This window comes from Podarcis pityusensis, assembly GCF_964106645.2.
Source record: "Podarcis pityusensis genome assembly, chromosome: 4".
In the NCBI taxonomy this organism is placed as follows: domain Eukaryota; kingdom Metazoa; phylum Chordata; class Lepidosauria; order Squamata; family Lacertidae; genus Podarcis; species Podarcis pityusensis.
In genome coordinates this window covers 68,731,681-68,757,114 of record NC_138027.1, presented here as the reverse complement: position 1 = coordinate 68,757,114, position 25,434 = coordinate 68,731,681, and the positions used below count along the sequence as shown (strand labels likewise).

Genomic DNA, 25,434 nt, shown 5'->3' with positions numbered 1-25,434 from the left:
ATGAACTAAATAGACTGCAAGATTATGAGTTACAGGGTGTGTGCGTGTATGACCTTAACAGTGCTCAGCTTATTTTTTAGTTGCTATTCTGTTGTTAATACTGCTTAATAATAATAATAATAATTTATTATTTATACCCCGCCCATCTGGCTGAGTTTCCCCAGCCACTCTGGGCAGCTCCCAATCGAGTGTTAAAAACAATACAGCATTAAATATTAAAAACGTCCCTGAACAGGGCTGCCTTCAGATGTCTTTTAAAGATAGGATAGCTGCTTATTTCCTTCACATCCAAAAGGAAGGCGTTCCACAGGGTGGGCGCCACTACCGAGAAGACCCTCTGTTTGGTTCCCTATAACCTCACTTCTCGCAATGAGGGAACCGCCAGAAGGCCCTCGGCGCTTGATCTCAGTGTTTGGGCTGAATGATGGGGGTGGAGACGCTCCTTCAGGTATAAATGCCATACTGATTTGTTAATTGTATTTTACTGTAATTTTACTGTAATTGTGATGTTTAGCTTATTTGAGCCTAATAGTGGTTTTACAGATTGTACTTGTTTTATTAATGGTTTGTTAAATATTTCACATGACTTATGCTGTAATTTGTGACGTTCTATTATTGTTATTTATTGTTTGTAAGTCGCTTTGGGATTCATTTGAATGAAAAGCGGCATATAAATAGAAGAAATCAAATCAAATCAAGCAATGCTAGAAAGAGAACTGCCCAGAAAATAGAACACACACCTTTGATTAGTCAAGGGGGAAGGAGCTGCGAGGCTTTTCTTCTTTCAGAAATTAACATTGCTTTGTATCCTTTTTCTTAATGTCAAAACAAAATCAACTTCATCACAAACCCAAGCACAATAATGGTTTGAAGAATGAAGACAATTTTAGGGTGTCCTTTATTCAGATATATATATGAGACACAGCTAAGTTCCAAAACAAAAATAGTAACAAACAGCAGGATCAGAACAGAAGTTCACCCTGAGCTCTTATATATAGAATTGAAATATTTCCTTCTGGTTCTCCTTGCCAAGTCTCAGTATCAAAGAGAAAAGTTAAGGAACAGTTGTTGGCAAACAAACTAGGCATCTGTGATCAACCTATAAAACTACCGCTATTCCAAGTAACAGAGCAATGTTGGGTCATGCTGAATCTCCCCATTACAATATAACAAAATTTCATATCTTCCAACATTTCTCCCATGAAAATAGGTAAGTTCTAAGGAAAAACAGGACATTCCAGGATCAAATCATAATGGGGATGGCTTCTGAAAATCCAGGGCTGTCCCTGGAAAATATGGATGCTTGGAGGATCTGAAATCGACGTATTTGGTGTATAAAGATGGGACAGCCATCTACACACTCAGCAGAATATGGTGATAGAAAAAAGGTCCTCTAGTAGAATGTACCATTTGAGGCTGCAGTAGAAAACAGCTGTTTTTGAATGCTCTACCATGGAAAAGCAAAACAAAACACAATTAGGAAAATATGTTGCGACAGAATGGCACTTGTTTCCTCCTGTTCCTAGCCCCCAAAAGATATTTGGGGAGACAAAAGGAAATGTATTTTCAATATTTATCTGAGATCTTGCATATAGCGCTAACTAAACCTTTTCAGGTCGGTGGATGGATGGTTGTGTATCCCAGCTTTTTAATATGCCCTTACATAAAAACTCCCCAAAAGTGGAAATCATAGAATGGTATAATTGTAGAGCTGGAACTCGTAACACAACCTTGAGCTGATCATTTCCCCCAAATGTGCTAGTTTTCTACTTGCAGGTATATTTTTACACAAGTAAGAATTTAAAAATGCCACCTTCTACCAGCACCGTCTACCATCAGAACTCTACCACCTCATTGTCCTGAAAGGCCTAACATGCCTTCCTAGAAAATGATTATTTGAATTTTCCTCTTTCTTGCTCTCTCCCAGTTATTTCTGCCATGGTAGAAACTTGCTTGGACTGTAGTTACTGAACTGAAGGACAATTTTCCCATTCGCGTTAACCATTCTAACGATGTCTCATTACACCTACACACGTCTCAGAATTCTTGGATGAAGGACAGAGAAAGAGGACATGCTGTCGAAGAAGAGCTATTGTGTTAAAAACAACCACCACCACCAAACATAGGTGTTCTATGAAAGAAAGGCAGACCTTTATTCATTAATGTTTTATGGTGCTGAAGAATGAGGACACTTCCCAGCCTTAAATTATGCTAGAAAATCCTTAGGTGCTAAACATGGAAGCCCAACTGGTATGAGCAGAGCTTTTTGTGCTAAGCAGTTTGGCTGGATGATTTGCTTTTATGCTTCCTGTAGAATTGCCAGCACAAACATGTCATTTGGAAGAAAAAAACTATGATAAATTCATGTTTTCCTCCCAAATCTCAGCCAGATTTGAGTTCATAAAGCTACAAAAGAAAAAGAAACAAATGAATTACACAAAATCCATGACTGACCTATAAACTCACCCTCCTCTTTTCTCTGTTTTTGCTTCCCCTTCTGGCAGGCTGAATTAAAGAGGCCTCAGACTGCTGATACAATGCTGGAAACAAAAGTTTAGCTTGAGGCCAAATGCTATTGCTAATATTTCTTCCAATCCTGCTCAGAACAGGAATGTGTGCTTCCTGAGGACATCTATCTGGACCCACTCTATCTTGAAAGAAAGATACGGAAAGGCTGCAATTCTATAGCCACTTACCTGGGTGTATGACTTACTGAACCCTAAAGGGCCTACTTCTGAGTAGACAAGTGGCTTGTCCACATTTGAGGATTATTTAGATGTTAATTTTACCCCGCCCCCCCCAATTCAAATTAGACCAGAATAGTCTATACCTGCACACATTTGAATTTGTAAATGAGGAGCTACTTCTGTCTTTCCCATTTATACCAAGAGGCTGTCCATTTTGTGTCTGTCCCTGCCTTCTGATTTGTTAATTCTGTTATACTGAAAGGTAAGTTACCTGTGCACCTTGTTAAAAAAAAAATTAAAAATTGCAGCCCAGGAAGTGTGTAAAAGCACACCATTTGTGCATTTTTCTGGTTTTGTGCAAATCTGAGGATTATTATTATTATTATTGTTGTTATTATTATTCCCAACTTATTGAATTATTCCTATATTGGGTAAACATGAATTTATGGGGGGGAAGCATCAAGACTGGTGTTGTTTGAAGGTAGTGTCATGTGGCTGACATGTAAATTAAATGGGAATGCAAACAGCTGCAAACACACAGTAAATTATGGTGAGGACAAGCTGCTACATAGGCTTGCACTGTTGACTGAATTGATATAGGGCAACAGGTATTGGGTTCATGGAAATTTTAAGAATCTACTTGTGGGAAATTGTTTCTGAAAGAGACTCAGTCAGTGTTTTATTTCACCACCATCACCCCACCAAATCTCTAAAAGTTCCAACCGAAGTGAGTTCTCAGTATATACCGGTAAATAGTGGGTTGTTGGGGGAAAGTCTCTAAATACATCCTGTAAGGAACAGAGAAGAGCCCTTAGGGAAGAAGAATCTCTGTAAATCATCACCGCTACCTCCATTATCTCCTTTTGCTTTGAAGTCAGAGGCACTTCAGAGCTACAGAACTTCATGCGAGAAGAGAAATAACCCTTCTCTAACCTGCTGGTCTTCAGCTAGCTATTATTTCGTTTATTTACCAAGTTGGTAAAGCATTATGTGCGAGATGATCCTGTGGCTAGGCAGAGTACTTTGTCATCTTCAGGCTTCTGATTTAGGTAAAGGTAAAGGTAAAGGTACCCCTGCCCGTATGGGCCAGTCGTGTCTGACTCTAGGGTTGTGCGCCCATCTCACTCTATAGGCCGGGAGCCAGCGCTGTCCGCAGACACTTCCGGGTCACGTGGCCAACGTGACAAGCTGCATCTGGCGAGCCAGCGCAGCACACGGAACGCCGTTTATCTTCCCGCTAGTAAGCGGTCCCTATTTATCTACTTGCACCCGAGGGTGCTTTCGAACTGCTAGGTGGGCAGGAGCTGGGACCGAACGACGGGAGCTCACCCCGCTGCGGGGATTCGAACCGCCGACCATGCGATCGGCAAGTCCTAGGCACTGATTTAGGTATGTTGCATTAAAAATTAAATTCAGTCAATATTCTCCATCTAGCCCTTATACTTTATATAGATCCTAAAATTAGTTGTAGCAACTTATATATCGAAACAAAGCATCCTTCAGTGAACTAATGGCATGAGTGCATCCCTGGGTAAGATTAAGCAGTATTTCCCTAGGGCAACAAGGATGAAGACAAAAGCAAGTTAAAAACCTTCCATTTTTATGCTGTATTCCAAGGACAGCGAGGAAACAACCAATCAGCAAGAGTCCTGAGTTCTCTCACATGTACATAGAATGGCCATGCTGAAAACATCATTAGCCCATGGAAACAGCTTTGGCGTGGCGTAAAAGGAAAGAATCTCCTCCTATGTCACCGTCAGAAACAAGGGGAAATATATTATTTTTGTTATTAGCCTAAGTGTGAATATGCTTTGCTCATTTCTATCTGATGGGAAGAGGAAATAAGAAGAAAAACACAGGGATGGATCTTTGCTTTGTAACATCTCAGTAAAATGGATGAAAGAGAAAAGGATCTTCAAACTGATCTTGGGTTGCTTCCACAAGGTTGATTTTTGTAGGCGAGGGAAGTACAAAATTAAAAGTTTGTTCTTGCATATTACGCCCCCGCTTAGGAAGAGAGGCTGCATGTTGGGGAGGTAAAATTTACTCTTGGGACACAGGCTTTCTGTTTTGGGACTCTCGGCGCTGCTATCATGGGGAATTCATGGAAGCAACTTAAGGTGTTGGCCTTGAGTGTATCTTCAAGATATAAAAGATGTAACACAGTCTGACATCATTCACATCCTGACCTTGTTAAGCTCTGCTAACTGAACTGAATGGAACAGCAGGGAGGGCTGCTCTGAGCACATCTGCACACTTACACAGAGATACCTCACCCCCCACATCCCTGGCAACACACATCGCAGCATCAGACTGGCAGGTTGCCTAGGTCAAACTGGACAGGTATCATATAAACACACCATAGAGACATCTCTCTGTGTGTTTCGCGGACAGGTCTCATTGTGGCTAACTATTTCACATAATGCTTGACAGATCGGATAATAATAATAATATAGAGTTCTTTTTCCAGAAGGTTTTGATTACTTCCTTGTCCTGTTATAATTAAGCCAAACTCTACCACTCGCAGCAGCAGCTGGTGATAATAAGTGCACCATCTGGGCCTTTGGCAATAATTTCTTAGCTTGAAAGAATAGTAGGTAACATCTTTGGCTTGTTCTAGTGAAGTTGTCATTAAGTCTAAATGTCAAATATTCACTTAGGGACACTGTTTCGAGCCCAGTTTTGATACAAATGTACAAATTGGGTTCTAAAACTGGATACTTAGTGAAATCAGAAATACATTACAGTAACTGCATTTGGTCAACATTTCCCACTTAACAGGATGATATCAGTAACTTTGAAGCAAGTTTGTGGGCTAAGGAATATAAAAACAAGAGAGAGGAAAATCTCCAGTGTATATAATTTCAAGATGCATAAGATGTAAGGGAAACTATGCAATCTATTTTGTAACGTTTACTATTTATTATATTTGACTGTATTCACTTATTTAAAATACAGTATACCAATTTTAGCTGCATAACCACTTTAGTTATGTGCAGATATTGATTTTTAATACTTCCATCCCATTTCCTTTCTGCCATTTCATGGAAAAATTGTGAAAGAGAAAGAAATTTAAATAACTCTATTGATTTCTTGCAGAAAGGGTACAAGATCCAGAAATATCAAGTTCCTACAGTAAAAGAGTGGTTCTACTAAGAACATCCAGGGAGCTTTTTTCCCATGTACTAAGTCAGAAGAACATCAGGCAACATTAAAAAATAAAATTAAAAAAAATTAAACGTCTCTAGATTCTAGTTTACCTAGTCTCTTACAAAATAAACAACTATCTCCAACTACTAAACGCTTATTCAAAACAACAAAGCTAGTAACTGTTTCCAGGTGATGCTCAAGTATGTTTGGGGAAATCTGAAACTGAAGAGAGACCAGCAAGTGCTGTGGACAACGCCCCAGGGAGAACGATTGGCTTTGTAGTGACTTTGGGCTCATCCATACCAGCGTTTTACTATGTGTTAGCATCTGTTTGCATTCTCATTAAATTTGTTTATTCTGCATGATTCTACCCTCAAACAATACCTAACACAGTCCCCCACCCCCTTGAAAATTGGGGTCTACCTGAAACACAGATAATGTGCTTCGATTTGGGGAAAAATTGGCTCTACATTACTCCGGTGGGATTTTCATACTATTTGTTCCAGAGTTTTCAGGTGGGTGGTTCAGTTGCTTTGCCTATTTCCACATCTACTACTTCATCCCTGACTTCCCTTTTTATTCTGGCAATGTTCCTAACTACTTCCGATGTGCTCCTAGTGGAAGCCCAGCACTGGTTATACACTGGTATTTATTTTCCTTTGGACACCCTCAGATTTGCGCACAGATGTAACATATAGATTTGCAAGCCCACACATCTGGTATTTAAAAAACAAACAAACACACAGGGAAGAATGTCATTGATTGTGTGTACAACCAAGGGAAGCCTTGTTCTACCACCAGCTTCACAGCGCAGAAGCTATATTTGCTAGCTCTAAAATCTATGGCTATACTGTTATGTAGTGTAGTTTCACCCTGGGCCAACAGGGGGATACTGTATATAGTTTTCACTCAGGTCTGTAGATAGTTTTCACTCAGGTCCGCGCCAGTTATTTTAGGCGGGAACTCTGGGCTGTTGTGGTTACAATGTTGACAGCCGGCTGCCTATAAATACAGGCTGGCTGAGCTGTTCACAGTGAGTTCTATTCCAGCTTACCATAATAAAGAGCTACTTGAAGAAATCGCTGTGCCGGCTGCTATGTCAACCCACGACTCAACACTGGCGACGAGGATGGGATGGATGGACATCAGAGCACAGCCAGATGCGGCCAGCCTCTGAACTGAGCTGAATCACTGAGCTGAATCACAGAGCGAAATCACTGAGCGAAATCACTGGGCAGAACCAATTCAGAGCTGACTGTTCTGGCTAGAGCACTGTGTTCCATCCATCGCCTTTCACGCCGGCATCGGAATCATGGCTTCACTTGTGCCTCTACTGCCGTTTGCGCCAGCCTCTGAATCATGGGACTCCTACCTCGCTCGGTTCGACTGCTACCTCCAAGCCAACGAGCTGACAGCAGTATCAAAGGATCGGAAGCGGGGCCTATTCCTCAGCCTCTGTGGGCCTGAGGTGTTTGAGACGGCCCGAGCGTTGGTTGCGCCTGAAGCAGTCCAGGCAACACCATGGGACACGATCCAAGAGAAGCTCCGCAACCACTACGCACCAAAGCCGTCCAAGATTGCTGCCCGCCATGCGTTCTACCACCGGAACCAGGCAGAGGGGGAGTCAATCAACAACTACACCACCGCCCTGCGACAGGCTGCAATGCACTGTGAGTTCCGAGACTTAGACGATGCCCTGATGGATCGAATCGTCTGCGGGGTCCGGGACATCCATCTGCAACGGCGCCTCTAGCCAAGCCAGACCTCATGCTACAGAAAGCCATTGAGGAGGCTGTGGCCTCAGAAGCTGCTGAACGCTCCGCCCAGGAGATCCGCAAGTCCAGCAGCCCGCGTCTTGCTAGGGAGCCAGTTCCGGTGCATCATGAAGAGGCCAGCAGTGAGGAGGCATCCTCCAGTGAAGACGATGACGTGCACCAGACAAAGCGGGAGCGCAGGAAGTTCCAACAGAAGTCCAAGGGCCAACCGGAATGTGCTGGCTGCGGAGGCAACCATTCCCGTGCCAAGTGTCGATTCAGAGACGCCATCTGTAGGAAGTGTTCCAGAAGGGGCCACATCGCTAAGGTCTGCCGATCGGCTCCGTCTGACACCCCCCCTTCATCGACTCGCAAGTCCAAGTCTTCACTCCAGTCTGCCAAGGAAAGTTGTTTCGCTCTCACCAACTGCCGCTGCCCGTCTGGAACCACGATTGGCCAAACCGACTCGCCTACGCGACGCAAGCTGAACGTCACGGTGCTCATTGAAGGAGCTCCATGTGACATGGAGATCGACACCGGGTCTGCCCTGTCCATCGTGTCATGGAGCACCATCAAAAGACTGGTACCCAGAGTGTCCAAAAGGCAACTCGACTCTCACCGCGTACACCTGAGAGACTACCAGGGAAACGACATTCCCGTGGTAGGCGTTGGCCGGTTCCGGATCGCCTTCAAGGATTTTTCGGGCCTGCTCCGGTTGGTGGTGGTCGAAGGTCAGCGGCCAAGCCTCCTAGGGCTAGACTGGTTTGATGCCCTCGGCCTGGAAGTCACCGGCATCAACTGCATCTCTAACGCAGAGACTGAGGGTCTGGTCAAAGACTTTGCCGAGGTTTTTGACGGCACCTTGGGCCAATATACAGGTACGCCCATCTCCTTTAGCCTTGATCCACAAGTCGCCCCCATCAAGCTAAAGCCACGCCGGGTTCCCTTTGCTCTCAAGGCTAAGGTGGACGAACAACTGGACAAACTGATCGCCCAAGGAGTTTTGGAGCCGGTTGACCACGCAAAGTGGGAAACCCCCATCGTCACGCCTGTCAAGCCAGATGGGTCGGTGAGAATCTGCGCTGACTACAAGTGCACGATCAACAAGGCACTTCAGCAGCACGCTTATCCGGTTCCTGTTGTCCAACACCTGCTGCATTCCCTGGGTGAGGGTAAGGTCTTCGCTAAGCTGGACCTTGCCCAAGCCTATCAACAACTGCCAGTCGATGATGCCACTGCTGAAGCCCAGACGATCGTCACCCACCGGGGGGCATTCCGTTGCCGCCGGTTGCAGTTCGGGGTGAGTGTGGCTCCTGGCATCTTCCAAAGCCTTATGGAGCGTCTCCTGCAAGGGCTTCCGGGCGTGGTACCATATTTTGATGACGTCTTGGTGTCTGCAGACTCACACCAGCAGCTGTTCGAGCGCCTCCGTGCCGTGCTGACCAGGTTCCAGGAGGCCGGGCTCAAGGTAAAGAGGGAGAAGTGCCAGATCGCCATTCCACAGGTAGAGTTCCTGGGCTATCTTATCGATGCCTCCGGTCTTCATCCAACCACATCCAAGATCCGCGCTATCCAGCAGGCCCCCACCCCAAAGAACAAAACGGAGTTGCAGGCATTCCTGGGGCTGCTGAACTTTTATAACATGTTCCTGCCCCACAAAGCCACAGTGGCTGAGCCTCTTCACCGACTCCTTAGCACTAAGACGCCTTGGGCCTGGGGTCATCGGGAGACGGCGGCCTTCAACGCGGTCAAGGCTCTCCTTTCTTCAGACAGTGTGCTGGTACAGTACAGTGAATCCAGGCCGCTGGTCCTTGCCTGCGACGCCTCACCTTTTGGCATCGGTGCTGTCCTTAGTCACCGTTTTCCAGATGGAAGAGAAGCACCGCTCGCCTACTTTTCCAGGACTCTATCTCCGACGGAACGGAATTACAGCCAGCTCGACAAGGAGGCATTGGCACTTGTGGCTGGAGTGAAGAGGTTCCATGAATACCTCTATGGCAGGACTTTTGACCTCATCACTGACCACAAGCCACTCCTGGGCCTCCTCGCCGGTGATCGTCCAACTCCACCGGTCCTCTCACCACGCATGCTGCGCTGGACTGTTTTCCTGGCTGCCTACCACTACCGGCTCATCCATCGCCCGGGGAAATCGATGGGCCATGCCGACGTTCTCAGCCGTTGCCCTCTTCCAGCATTTGTGGAAGACCCGGCTCCAGCTTCATCGCTCCTTCTGATTGAGGATCTTCCGGCAGCGCCTGTATCGGCTGCCACTGTGGCCTCCGCATCTGCCCAGGATCGCACCATCAGCCGGGTGCTCAACTGGGTGTGGAGGGGGTGGCCACAAGGGCCTTTTGCATCGGAGTTCCAGCCCTTCGCAACCAGACAACATGAACTCTCAGCTCATCGCGGCTGTCTGCTGTGGGGAGACCGCGTCGTGATTCCCCAGGGACTCCGTCAGCGCGTCCTGGAGGCTCTGCACGTTGGCCACCCGGGAATTGTCAAAATGAAGGCGTTGGCTCGGTGTTACGTCTGGTGGCCTAATATGGACGATGCCATCACGGCCTGGGTGTCCGCCTGTCAAGCGTGCCAGGAGTCGAGGCCTGCACCACCGGCAGCTAAGGGACACACCTGGGAGACGCCAAAGACACCCTGGTCGAGGGTGCACATCGATCTGGCTGGCCCCTTTCACGGCCGGACCTTTATGGTAGTGGTGGACGCCTATTCCAAATGGCTGGAGGTCGCCCTGATGCCCTCCACCACTACCGAAGCTGTCATCCGGGTGCTGCGAGGCCTGTTTGCAACGCATGGGTGTCCTGATGTCCTTGTCTCTGACAACGGACCGCAGTTCACGTCAGGCACGTTTGAGCGGTATCTTTTGGGACTGGGCATCCGCCATGCCCTAACGGCACCCTTTCATCCATCCAGCAACGGGCAAGCGGAAAGAATGGTGCGCTCGACAAAAGAGGCACTGGCGCGCCTGGACCGGGGAGACTGGCATGAGCGGGTCGCCGAATACTTGTTCGTGCAACACATCACCCCTCATGCGGCCACAGGGAGGAGTCCTGCTGAACTGCTTATGGGCCGCCGCCTCAGGTCACCGCTCGACCGGCTACACCCAGACTTTGCCGTGGCTGAACCCCCAGGCTGTGCCAACGCACCACGGTCATTTGTCCCAGGAAACCAGGTCTTTGCCCGGAACTATGTGGGGGACATCCCTTGGGTGCCAGCCACAGTAGTGGGAGTCACTGGACCTCGCTCGTACCAGGTGGCACTCGAAGACGGACGCTTGTGGCGACGGCACATAGACCAGCTTAGGCGCAGGGTTGGGGACTTGGACACTACCGAGGTGCCCCCAACTGCGCTTGCGGCTCCAGAAGAGACACGTACAGATGGCGAGGCCCCACCTACACCTCCCTCGCAAACTGCCAGCGTGGAGCCGAACCAAGCCGTTTCAGAACAGACTCAGACCACTCCACTTGCGGAGGCTCCACCCACAGCAGCGGATCCAGGGGAGTTGGTTCCAACGCCACCTAGGGTCGCACCACAGCCTCAGCGAGAACTGTGTGGCCCTCCGGACTTGGCTACCAGTCCCCGGCGGTCTGGCAGAGTTTCCAAGCGCCCAACTTATTTAAAGGACTATGTTGTTGGACAGGTATCACTGTTGGTCTAAGTATGGGAAATGTAACCGATATGCTTTTGTGCCTAATTGAACCATTACGCGTAGTGCTGTATATAAGAAAACCATTACGATTGTAACTAACGCCTTATCTCGGTGGGGAGGGGTGTTATGTAGTGTAGTTTCACCCTGGGCCAACAGGGGGATACTGTATATAGTTTTCACTCAGGTCTGTAGATAGTTTTCACTCAGGTCCGCGCCAGTTATTTTAGGCGGGAACTCTGGGCTGTTGTGGTTACAATGTTGACAGCCGGCTGCCTATAAATACAGGCTGGCTGAGCTGTTCGCAGTGAGTTCTATTCCAGCTTACCATAATAAAGAGCTACTTGAAGAAATCGCTGTGCCGGCTGCTATGTCAACCCACGACTCAACATATACAGTGGTACCTCTGGATGTGAACAGGATCCGTTCCAGAGCCCCGTTCACATCCTGAGCAGAACACAACCCGCATCTGCGCGTGCACGAGTTGCGATTCGCCGCTTCTGTGCATGATCTCATTTTGAGCATCTGCGCATCTGCAAGGGGCGAAACCCAGAAGTAACCCGTTCCGTTACTTCTGGGTTGCCACGGAACGCAACCTGAAAACGCTCAACATGAAGCTACTTTAACCCGAGGTATGACTGTATTGCTGAGAGGAACTAATAGTCCAGCAATTACACATTAATTTTATTTTTAAATGGTGTGTGGCAGAATAGGCAGCACCAGGTGTGAAAAATGATCTACTGTGCAGGTTGCCCATGTGTAGTCGGTCCACAAATTGAGGGAGTGCGAATATCTAAGGCAGGAATGAAAGCAAATAAGAGGTTTGATCTTACACAGAAAAACGCCGACTGGTATGGATGGAAAACACCATACTTGAAGCTGGGGTGGAGCCAAAATGTGGCAACTGTGTGGACAAACTGAACCAATATCAAAGGTATAAGGAGCATGTTTGCAGTGAAGTAATGCTCAAATGCAGATGACCCCCCTGGGCTGCTCACATCTGGGACACTAATAGTACACTGAAAATGGTGCTTTTGGCTCATGTTTGAAGGATGAAGATATTTGGCACTTAGGCAGTTCTTTAGACATAAGAGTTTGGCAGTAAAATGAAGTAAATTTAAATTCTCAAGACGTTACATATTGACAGTACATAATAAAACAGGGAACACAGTTCTGAGTCGCAACTGGGTTTCCTTAAAGTTTTCTCCTTTCCGTTTCTTTAAAGAGATTGGCAGTCAAGTTGAGAGCTTCCCAACTCCTTGTATTTACATGACCTTGCAGACCTCCTCAGGAAGGAACCTCATTCCCCCAAGGAAAACACATGACAGCAGATTAATAGTCCACTATGTGAACAGCAATATTCAACAAGAAAGCCTCCTCCTTGCACTACACCGTAAATTGGTGCTCTGATTAAGTACCTAAGAATTAATCTGTATGCAGAATGGGCCTGCCTCTTGTTTCTTATCCTTCTTGACATTTTCATTACAACTATAAATACACAAGATTTGGAGAAGAATCAATCCTACACTTGAGCCTTAGCCTCTAATGACAATCCAGTTTGTAAGCACTACCAAATATGCAGAGCTTGGCTTGGCTTCTTTAGGAAAGACAATGTAGTGCAGGAGACAATCAAAGCAGTGTAATTTGCTAATTTGTTCACAATGGCCTTGATCTATTAGGTTTTCAAGTTCCCAGTGAATTTAACCGCTGTGGCATTAGGCACAATGTACCTTTGACAGCACTGATGACAAGGCTTTTTGTTTATTTGCTTGCATTTGAAGACTTGTAGGGCTGATTGTTCAGCAAACTAAAGTGCACCAGGATTGTGGCCCTAGCTAAATAGGAATCTATTCTCAATCAGTTCGGTGCTCTTATAAGCAAATACATTTGAGGTTTAACCAAGCTAAAAATGGATAAATTGGCTTAGCTTTAACATTAACAATATGTTCCTTTTGGAAGCCTTAATAATTTGAGTAATTTAAGGTACCGTGTTTTAAAAATGGCCACCAGTTTTCATTCCATTTAAATGAAACAAGGAATTAGTTTCACATTGTGGACTATTTCTGAATCTCATTTTGAAGTGACAAAAGTTTGGTTAAGCTACTGACCCTATTAGAGTGCAACACCAACCAATCTTACTCCAGAAAAAAAAGGCTAATTCACAAGCTGGGTGGCAAGGTTTTTGTATACATGGTTTTTGTTTTGTTTTGTTTTTTTTGTTTAAAGGGGATCACTATCAGCATAAAAGTGGCGGTTTTTCCAACTATGGGAACTTTCCTGTCTAAGGTCAGGCAACTCACAAGGCCTCATAACCCATGACAGAAGCATCAGGAAAAAAAGATAAATGTTGAATTAGATCTCATTAATAAATAATATGCACTGGAACCTTCTCCTATCTATGATTTGGCAACTGAGAAAACAGAATGTCCACTTTATATTCTACAATTAAGTATAAAATTGAAATGCAGAATGGGTTAGAAACCAGAAACAAATAGAACTGCATATGTTTACAGTTTTAAAACAGCAGTTTTATGGTGCAAGAGAAGAATTTACTTCTAATTCTTCTGGGGTGGACGGGGGCTATTTTCCTTACCACATTTATCTCAACCTGAGTTCTACTGAAGGCAGATAATCCTGCCGCCATAAACAAATATGTTTAAAATTGGGGTATTTTATAACTCCAAAGTGTCTAGAATTATCCAGTTACAATATCCCCCCAAAATGTGGCAGAGAGAAACCAATATATGTATAAGTACATTCATCTTCAATTGCCCATTACTTAGGTGAACTGCTTAAAAAATAATAATAAGCCAATCATTGATGACAGGTGGTCACCATTTTAGAACCTCAAAATGTAATGTCCAATGTGATGTTAATGTCACATTAGGCATTACATTTCGAGGGACTCAAAATGGTGGCTACCTGTCACCAACAGTCTGGAACTAATCTCCCTCTAGGCTTAGTTTTAAAGTGCTACTGCTGGGACGTGGTAAGCTGTTGGCTGGACTGGGAAAGTGTGTATTTATTCAAGAAATTTATACCCTGCATTCCACCAAATGTCTCAAAACAGTTTTCCAGGAGCAGGGAAGTGTTGTTCACAGTGACTGCTACACTTTTCTAAGGAGAAACCATGGCACGTGCTAGCAAAGCACCAATTTATTTTACCAGTAAACAGGATTGTGTTGAATAAGGAGTCATTTGTGCAGTCTTATCTTTTTTCCTCCTTAGCTTCTGGAAAACATTTCCTGCAGTTTTCTGACATCATTTCTCTTTCAACCCTAATACACTGGGCGTGCCTCAGAGGTGACATGGATGGAACAGTGTGGTATTTTAATCCATTCAAAAACGACTGTGTTTGTTTGCAGTAGGATGAGCCAGAGCTTACTCTGAAGCACGATCAACCATCAATCACTTTAAAACATTAACTGCACTGGCATCGTAAAAGATAAACATCCTACCAAGCCAAGTGTAATCCTAGAAGTCCTCTGATGAAAAACTAACTTCTCACATATATTGTACTATTAATAACAGGATGCAACGTGGGAGTTATGAATCTGCATTCATGATACTTAAAGGGAGCTAATTCCATCAGAAACTCTGGAGAGCTACGTGAACCAATGACTGACTTAGTATGTTCAAGAGAAGGCAATCCCTCAGGTATCCTGTGCCACATTTGTTTACGACTTTACAGTTTGCTAGTAGTTCTTTGAACTGGGTTCAGAAATGGACTGGAAGCCAGGGCACATGGAAAAGCAGTGATGCAACATGTTGCTCTTTAGAAGAAAGCAGCCAGTCAGGATGAACTCCACAACCGCTGACCGCCACCAAAAGTCTCCTGACAATTTATGTACAGCGGTACCTCGGTTTACGAACTTAATCCATTCTGTTCTTAATCCAAGTCTGTTCTTAAACCGAAACCATTCTTAAACTGAGGCGTGCTTTCCCTAATGAGCCCTCCGGCCACCACTGCCCTTCCACTGTTCGGCTTCTGTTCTTAGACCGAGGTAAAGTTCGCAAACCGGGACACTACTTCCGGTTTTGCAGAGTTCGTAAACCGAATAGTTCGTAAACTGTCTGTTCTTAAACCGAGGTACCACTGTAGTCTGAGTGAAGTGGAACTCTAACAATGAATAAGGAGTTTTAGCATTATAAGGTCAACAATAAGATTCACGTATCAGACCAAAGGTGTACCTAATCTCTCCCCCTGCCCCCCTTTTTCTATTTAGCAAAAGCATGCAGATCTTGGGTCCCAGCAGTCTCTCAGACCTGAGCCTTTTAGTGATACATCTCATAGTAGAAGTCCTTTTAATAATACCATAACTGGCATTTTTGGGATTGACTTAAAACCAGGAATGTGTTTTACAAACCAGAAGTCCACATATTCATATGTTATAATGGAATCCTTATTAGAACAGTTAGCTACCATTGAAATGCAAATCAAAAATAACACTGCTTGACTATAATTTATTGTCAGAATGGACCAATATTGTTTCTTAATACACCACATTACAATTGAAAATCTAATTGAGCTTTGAAATTTAGGATGATTAAACAAAGAGGGCTCATGTTAATGAATACATAAAGAATAACCTAATAACCTTGCCATTCAAGTTTTCACACACTTGGTTTTGGAAAGTGATGCATTAAAAGACAATGAAAAGCCAGAAGACAATGGCAGTCTGGACTGAAGTCACTGTGAAGCTCAAAAATAATTGAACAGATAAATCATCAGAAGAGAATATTAGTCACAGTTCCTCCTACTGAATCTCCTTTTCTTTTTAACTTTAAAGACCCTTCTGTTATATTAAAGTACTGTTGAAAATGAATTATAGGGGTTTTGCTGTTGGGTGTGCAATCCATTTTTTCTTGACTATGGTTCCTACAAGTCAAAATTTCAAAGTAGTCATGGCTTAATGTACTTATGAACATTTGTCTCATAGTTTTAGAGCAATGTTTTCATATCAGCATTTTTCAACCATGAGAAATGAAGAAAAGAAGAAGCCTTTGAAAGTTAATCCTTGGGGGAAAAAGGATGTATGAAGATGTACAATGTGCGTATTACAGTCCCATTAAACAAAAAAAATATGATAATAAGATTCATGCTAAATCAGACCAATGGTCCACCTAGTCTCTCCTAGTACAAATATTTCACATTACTATGACAGTTGTCTCCTCTTCCCCCAGGGCCAAAGACCCAAAGGGCTGAAGCGGAGATCAATATTTACCAGAAATGAAAGCCTATTCTTTTCAGGGATGCTTTAGTTGTGATTCCTGCATTGGACTAGATGACCCTCAGGGTACCTTCCAACATTTCTATGAGTATTGTATGCTACAGAAATAAAAGGCCAAAATCAAAGTTTATATTTAGGTGTGTATCAAGGACTATCATGCATCAGGTCTTTATTTATCAGCTTACCTTGCTTAATTGTAAACATATACCAACCAGGACAGCTACCTTATTTGTCCATCTAGCCTTGCAATAGCTCTCCAAGCTCTCCAAGGGCTTTTCCCATCACCTGACACCTCCTCCTTCTATGGTTTTGAACTTAGGGCTTCCTGCATGCCAAGCATTTGCTCTAAGCCCTTATATTTCTTTTCATTTCTTATCAGGCAGCAGAGAACAACAGACCCTCCAAGTGTCCCTATTTTCTAGGGACATCCCTTATTTAGAGAAGCTGTCCTGGATTCCAATTTGATCCTGAAATGTCCAATTTTTCCTTAGGGTGCCCCTATTTTCGTTGGACAAATGTTGGAGGGCATGGAATTATCTGACCCATGAACCGCCTGAAGGCAAGCCTGTATAGGGAAGTTTCTTTTAATGTTTAATGTTTTATTATGTTTTTATATATGTTGGAAGCTGCCCTGAGAGGCTGGGGCAACCAGGTAAGATGTGTGGGGTATAAATACAGTGGTACCTCGGGTTAAGTACTTAATTCATTCCAGAGGTCCGTTCTTAACGTGTGTTGGCCCAGTTCACATTCCGGTGTTTTTTTTAGCTTTCTTAAGTCACCTATTTAAAAAAGTGAAGCAAGTGTCAACTAATATAAGACACACACAAAAAGGGCTATAGGGGGAAATTCCCTTGGGATTTATCTGCTGGCCATCTTAACTTGCTCAATGTTTAAGCTAAGACTGTGAATCTAAAATAATAAATGCATGTCATCATATCTTCAGATCCTCATAAAAACTTTTAAAAAATTGTGCTAGAGGGATATTCCCTATTACTGCAAAGCCTATTAAAGTAATAACTAACAGCTGCAACCCAGTCCATGGATTTGAATGGAACCTCTATAAAATGAAGATATAATTTAGACGTTCATAATTTAGATGTTGATAGACTGTCATCCTATACGCACTCAGAAGTAAATACCACTAAGTTCAAGGAGACTTATTCCCAAGTAAGGGTACATAAGACATGGCATGAGGAGTTTTTCAGTGGTTTAAGTTGAAATACTTTACTGTGGTTGTCAATTTATTTCTATATTTGATGAAGGAATTGAGAGGATGCTCATCAAATTTGCAGATCAAACCAAACTGGGATGGGTAGCCAATGCTGCTGAAGACAGAATTGGGATTTCAGATGACCTTGACAGATTGGAGAACTGGGCCCAAACTAAAATAAAAAATAAAATAAAATGAATTTCAATAGGGACAAATGTTAGGTTCTACACTTTGGCAGGCATTCTAATACCTAAGATGGGGCACTTGGATTACCAGAAGTATATACTTGAAAAGGATCTAGAGGTCTTATTGGCTTCCAGCTTAAGATGAGCCCGCAGTGTGATGCAGCAGCAATTTTTTTTTATCCTATTCTAGGCTGCATCAACAGAAGTACAGTGTCCTGATCAAGCGAAGTAATAGTTCCACTCTATTCTGTCCTAGTCAGAGGACATCTGGAGTACTGTGTCTAGTTCTGTGCACCACAATTTAAGAAGGATATTGACAAGCTGGAATGTGTGCTGAGGAAAGTAATCAAGATGATAAAGGGTTTGGAAACCAAGGCTTATGAGGAACAGTTGAGGGAGTTGGTTATGAGAAGAGATAGCATAGCCCTTTAGATACTAGAAGATGGCTGTCACATGGTGCAAGCTGGTTTTCTCCTGCTCCAGAGGGTAGGACTCTATCCAATGGATCAGAAAGAACATTCTGACAGTTAGAGCTGTTCAACAATGGAATGGACTCCCACGAGAGGTGGTGGACTCTCCTTCCCTGGAGGTTTTTAAGCAGAGGCTAGATGGTCATCTGTCATGGATGCTTTAGCTGAGATTCCTTCATTGGATTAGATAACCCTCGGGATCCCTTCCAACACTACAATTCTATGATTCTGTGACATTAGTCTGTATATGCTATTATACTGTGAAATTTATACGATATTATGCTGTCGTTATGATTAATATCTGATGAATAAAACCAGAAATATATTGAGCAGGGGGCGGGAAATCAATCTCCATACATAGAGCTGTGTGCTGGAGTGCATTCAATTGCTGGCGTAAGCTAGAAAGTTGTATTAGTTCTTCTTCGGATGATTAAGCTAAAGCACACCCACAATACATTTCACACTTTCTGGGACAGTCCCAATATAGGGAAACATTAATTATATAGATAGAGCTGGATTCCATTCCAGTTAGAAGCAATAGCCTTGGCCAAGACAGAGATTTTGTTTTCGTTTTTTTAAATTCAGACAGTAGGCTTAAGTGCTAGGAAGAACACACAGCCTATACTGAACGAGAAAGCAAAGGACAAGTTAAAATTGCAAGGCACTGTTGAGGAACATGGTAAGGCTAACCCTGAGCATGTTAGCATTGTTCTAATACCTACAAAGCTGTCTAGTTGTGTTTTAGAAGATGAATCTTTAGTCTCTGCGTTTTAATTTAATTTCTTTTTTTCTTTACAGAATGTTATGGTCACCTACAGAGACTTCATTACCACTAGGCATCAATCGCTGGAATGTAGAGTTTAAAAGGGCCTTAATTTAGAAACAATTACTAGCTTAGGTGTCCTCCAAGTACTACAGCTACCTTTTACCTTACCACAACTACATATATAATATCTTTCAAGTGACAAAAACTTGGATCATATTAATGATTGCTGATGTCTGTGTTTAAATAGCATAGCATTGGAAAGGGTACATCCATCAATTCAGTAAGAAAGTATCCCACTTCCATTTTAAGGTCATTCAGGATTCAGTCTAAGCCTTATACCTTTGTCTAGTGTTGCGCAGAAGAGCAAAACTGACCCATCTGATCTAACAAACAAGGAAGTGATCTCAAGAGTAGCTTTTGCCACACTGTGCAAATACAGCCTCAGTATGTTACTATGCAAGGAACAATTCATTCCACACAGTAGTAAAAAGACCAACTCCACAGATTTCAATGATTCAGCTCTAACTATCATCTCCTTGGAAGGTGGCTGCAAGAGTTGTTTTGATTAAGTAAGGATTAAATACAGCACGCAATTAAAGCATACAAGACATTTGCTGCACACCAGCATTATTTCTGTCCCATGTTTCTTCTCCCTAAAGAACGAATAAATCTCAGAAGAAATTTTTGTACTACATGAATTAACATTTATTTGGATAGCCAAATAATTATTTGGATAACTATTATTTGGATAACTGGCTCTGAATAACACATTAATTTAATTCTCTCAAGGTTAATTTAGGCACATGACGTGCTATGTATATATTCCCAGAATCTCAGGACATCTGTTAGACATATCTGGCATAATTAAAATCTTACTTATTTAAGAGAGGGGACTGCTAAGCAACTTTCACAATTAATATATGGAATGTATATGGCACATGGAGAGATTACTTTCACAAGTTCCAGTACTACATTTATAAAAAGTAGGATTTTCTTTGCTGGTCACTATGACTTCCAAGGCCATTTTTCTCTTCAAAGAAGCACAGAGTTGGCAAGAGCTGAAGTTGGTTCAGGATTTCCAGTATTGTAAACCTAACCATTAAAGGTGAAAATGGATTATCCTTTTGGTACTCATTTCCAGATTTTCACAATGACTATTACATTCACCGTTAAACTCAGTGTAGCATGCATGCTTCAGTTAGACAAGCGCACAAGAACTCTTAATTAAACGGTTTCATTTTTGCCACAAAAGGAGCTAGATTGTAATGGCATCTTTTGTCCACTGGTTAATGAAGTATGAAATATTGTTTAAATAATTAGCAACACTGCTGGGAGAGAATGCAAGTAATTAGCATAGCTTGACACCCAAAGCTGCTCTTCAAGAGGCACCAGTTGCTATGTGGTTAGGATGTAACACACTATTTAAATGTGTGGGGTGGTTTAAAGGGGATTGATTACATTTTCAGAAACTTACTCCACACTACACAACACAATCCTAAGCATTTTTTTACTCAGAAGTACTTTGCTGTGCATGCAATAGGGTTTACTGTAATAACTAAATTCAAGATTGCAATCACAAACTATCACATGGGTTTTTTTCCCATTAGTTGCTGCTACATTAACACTTGCATTTTCTTAAGTAATAACTGTAAGCGAAACCAACCCTTGCAGTCAATATATATATATAAAATACTGTTGAAAATGACTTCTAAATTGGCTTAAAATTAAAATAATGGTACTTTCTACTTTAATGTCACCCCAACGAAGCATAAACAAACACAACAACATTTGATAAGTTGTACATAGGTAGCCATCTCTAAACAGCACACAGAAGGCAATTTCTAGAGGGGTAGCCATGTTAAGATCAAGCTTAAACGAAACGTTATTCACAAAATTAACAATTGCTTGCATGGCTTTTAAAAATACATAGCAGGAATGGGGCCCCTGATGGGAATCAGAATCCTAGCTGTGGTTTGGGGCTCAATTTCCACCTCCTGCGATCCTGACCTGAATTGAGCTCTCTATGTCTGCTATTTGCGCGGGGTGGGGTGGGGAGATTTCTACTCATACCAATGGAAACTACTATTCCAATGAAAGTATGATTCCTCTATCTATATAAGGCTCATAGCAGGAGACGAAGGTTTCAACACCACACCCTTCCTAACAACAACAATAAAATCCACAAAAGGTTGCGCCATAATACATCTGATAGTCTTCAACATGCTACAAGTCTCCATAACGTAAAAGATAATTGTTTTAAGAGAAGCCATGAGTACTCATACTCATGATGTTGCTAATGCGACTTTAAGATCATGTCACATCATTGTATTTTCAATATTATTTTAGGCGGTATTTTAACAATAACTATGGTTAGAATGGAACTATAAATGTATAATCCATAAAGCAATGTTCACAGGTGCATTCTGAAACGAGTAGCAGACATATTCTGAATTACATCAGTAAATATTTAAGATGCTATTGTTAAAAATGTGCTGTTGCTTCTTTAAAAAAATGAAATGTTCAGAATGAAATGTGTACAGAGAGATATGTGATGGTATGTCTAATATGTCTGTCTGATCCAGTAGGTCCAGAACACATGGTGGAAAGGTCATGGAATTCTGTGCATGAAATCAATGGGATCATTTAAGGCAGCGGTTCTCAACCTGTGGGTCCCCAGATGTTGTTGGACTACAACTCCCATCATCCCTGAGCTCTGGCCTTGCTAGATAGGGGTGATGGGAGTTGTGGTTCAATAACATCTGGGGACCCACAGGTTGAGAAAAGCTGATTTAAGGGGTTATGGGTAGGGCTGCGCGGCTTTGAACTGAAATGGTCCTACTTCAATATTACCTTCTCTTCAACTTGACTATATTTATTCAAATGCATTTAATCTCTCTCTCTCTGTGTCCATAAAAGAATGACTAGAGTCGCTAGCAAAAAACGATGAAACACACCAAGATCAATACGCAATGTACCAAAACCTCACCCAGCCATAAAAGTAGCACAGTGGAGCAGCTTCAAACACAGGCAATAAAAGATCAAAGTAGTGAGAACTATGCAGTTGCTTCCATTGAGTTTGCACAAAACAAGCCATAGCACCACACCATAAATGGAAGCAAGTCTTGCTATTCTCTAAAGCGGGTAAGGGAACCTTTGGGCCTCTAAATGTCACTCGTGTACAACTCTAAATACCCTTGAGACCATCAGCCATTGTGGGCTGGGGCTGATGGGTGTTGGAGCCCAACACCACCTTGAGGGCTACAGGATTCCCATCTTTACTGTAAAGGTTAAGTGTGAAAGGCATCTTCTAAAAGAAAACAAACAATAACTTTGCAGTTCAAAGCAAGCGGAGATTAACAAGTGCGTATACACATTTTGCGAATATGTATTAAAACAGCTTTCCCTCTCCCAAGGAAATTTTCACAACATCACATTTTTAATGTGATGCAGCAGATGACTTCTTGGTAAAATTGCTATATTAACAAAAATGAAGCAATATTTTTGAGGTAGTATCTTTCAATAAACCCAGTTGTTCGCCATAAAACCTCTGTTAGACATAAACAGAGTTCCAAAATATAGTACTCTCTCTTTTGCTTTCACCTCATGAGCTGTCTGCTGTGATTTTCTATAAGCAATTTCTCTAAAGGAATCTGTGAGGGGGCTTTTGCTTCTTCCATCTCCTTCCTCTAGTCTGCTGCTCTACATCCTTTGCAGCAGCTAAAAGAACATGGCTTACACAAATACGACACACCTCTCTCTCCACAGCTGCTATCTGGGTTCCTTAAATCAGCCCCATGTTAAATCTGGAGAAACAGAATACTAAGGACATTTTAGAAGAGAGCCCAAAGAATATCAGGCAGCCCGGTCAGGCGATATAAGATGCAATTTGCAGTATAGATGTATAGAGTCCATAAAAATGCTTTTTCAAAAATCGCTTTTATGTGTTATGCATGTGTGACTGAAAGCCGGTAGCACAAATGTGTAAGTCATTTTGTCTGATTAGATGAATATGTGCCTTCCTTGAAGACAGTACATACAAAAATGCTTTTTTGTGTGTGTAACAGAGAAAAACAATGGGATTAAACACAATTCTTCATTTAGGCTGAAAATTCTAAATAAACTTGCTACAGAATAAGCCACACTGTACACAGTGGGACTTGCTTCCAAGTGCACATACACAGGAATGTGTAAAGATCAAACAGTTATTTTAACAATCTTGTGCTCATGGTTGTGATCCTGAGGCTTTGAAGTGTGCACAAAGTTCTGCAAAATCTTGTTCTCTCATGCAACAAATGGAGCTCCTGCAGATCTGGAGCTCCGGGGTATGCCAAACACACCCCATCATATCCCTGTACACAATCCATGCAGGAAAATTGTTACTGGAAGAAGTTGAGATATATGCATAAATATACTGATTTTTCTGCATAGGCTTAGCCGTTTCCTAATGCAAAACCCAAGTCTATTTCACATTCAAAATTTGCATTCAATTCAAAAATATATATTTTGCACAGTGACCAGTGCCTGCAGGTGTTCGCACACAAGTTTAATATATGAATTGTAAATGACACGCTTGCACATATCAGCGACACAACAAACGAGGTGAGAATATATTGTTTCAGGACGCCACACTCGTTAGTGTAAACAAATAAAGCATTAAGATAAAACTAACCTTTAATTTGTCATAGCGTTCACTGAGAGCTGCCACCTGGTGATCACGATGCCTCCCAACCAGTTTACACAAGGCACAGATTAACTGGTCATCAGTCACACAATACATGTTAACTTTCTCGTCCTCGTGCTCCAGACACATTAATCCTCTGATATGAGAGTCGGGAATAGGTTCAATCAAACGGTGGCCAGTAAATGGCTTCTTGTTTGGGTGAGTTGCTTTTAAGCACTCCTCACAGTAGGAAACCTCACACGTTACACATGTCTTTACTGCTTCCTGAGCAGGATCCTGGTCACAGAACTGGCAGAGAACTTTTTCACTGGAGGACATGCTGTTGCTATCGAAAGCTCGCTCTCGGCGAGTTTCACTTGGAGAATTGGGCCCGCTCACCGAAGCTTTCTGAAACCTGTCGATGATATTCTGCAGCGTGACGTTGCGCTTGAGTCCGTCTAGACCACGTTGATTAAGGGTGATGACATAACGACAAGTAGGGCACTGGAAGGCGGTGATAGATTCCACTGATTCGTTGGTGGCACAGTGGGAGACCAAGATGCGATGCGCACAATTGAAGCAGAGGCTGTGAGCGCAAGGCAGCAGCAGCGGATCCTCAAACAGCTCCAGACAGATAGGGCAGGTCAGTTCCGACTCCAGTGTTTCCATCTTCAGGCAAAGCTCTCCTGTGTCATCAGCAAAATCCAGGGAAGCTGATCAGCTATCTGAAAGCACAACATAAAATTCGATTAGGCGAGACAGAGCAGAGGGGTCAGCCATGGGGGGTTGTCAACTTTCACCACTTTCCTGACCACCTCTCCAGACTGGAACGCTACACGATGTTTGGAATCTGCCTATGCACCAGCAATCAAGGTACTTAAAATTCTATTTCCCTTTTGTGCTTCCCTCATCCTCAAGTGTTGTTGTTGTTTTTAACTATCCATTTTCTCTCTCTCTCCAGAAGAGACAAAGAGCAAGAGCAGATGTTTGGAATGCATTCATATTAGCATTACTTAAAAACAAACAAACCAGTAACAGTGTTTTAAAATACACACATCCATCACAATGCTGTTGCAAAAGCTTTTCACAGTTACACTATATAATGAGTTACCATGTCTTAACGTTTTAAAATCAACAGTGGCAGCAGAGAACATCTGATTTATTGCATAGAACACCCAAATTTCCTTGCTGTTTCTCAACATTAACACAATCTCATTTTGAGGATTCCAGGTTTTATTTACATTTACAATAGAGCACTTGGACATATGAAGTATGTGTGTGTGCATATATATATGTATGTATGTGTCTAACGATATGAAAAGTTATCTGTGATTAAATGAACAGCAAATACATAAATATATACAAATTATAAGAGCAAATACAGTGTAAAATACCTCAAAGTCATATGCAGTGAGGTGTGCATATGCATATGCTGTTCAACAGCACAGATCAGAAAAGAAAGAAAAATATTTAGAACAGGAAGTGGTGCTTCAGTGCTACTTGTCAAAAATTTAGTGGGGGTGACACGGTATTTGCTGAATTGAGAATGGATGGAATTAAAACATCCTGTTCTCTCTTTTTGTTTTTATTTTAATATGTGAAGGTGTCAGGCATTTCTGTTGTTTTAAGCCAAGAGGGTCAAAAGCTGTTCTACTGTACAAAT

General features: G+C 42.7%; 1 protein-coding gene across 5 annotated transcripts in view; it reads right to left on the bottom strand.

Moving 5' to 3' along the window:
• MID1 (midline 1) overlaps nt 1-25,434 on the bottom strand; it is a 277,016-nt gene that overhangs the window by 45,919 nt on the left and 205,663 nt on the right. For 4 of the 5 annotated variants that reach the window (XM_081001339.1, XM_081001340.1, XM_081001338.1 and 1 more), the window contains one exon: nt 23,781-24,496. In XM_081001339.1, coding sequence (XP_080857465.1) covers nt 23,781-24,440 — 660 coding nt within the window. In that variant the 5' untranslated portion in view covers nt 24,441-24,496. The remainder of the gene's footprint in view (nt 1-23,780; nt 24,497-25,434) is intronic. The other variant, XM_081001342.1, reaches the window with a different exon arrangement.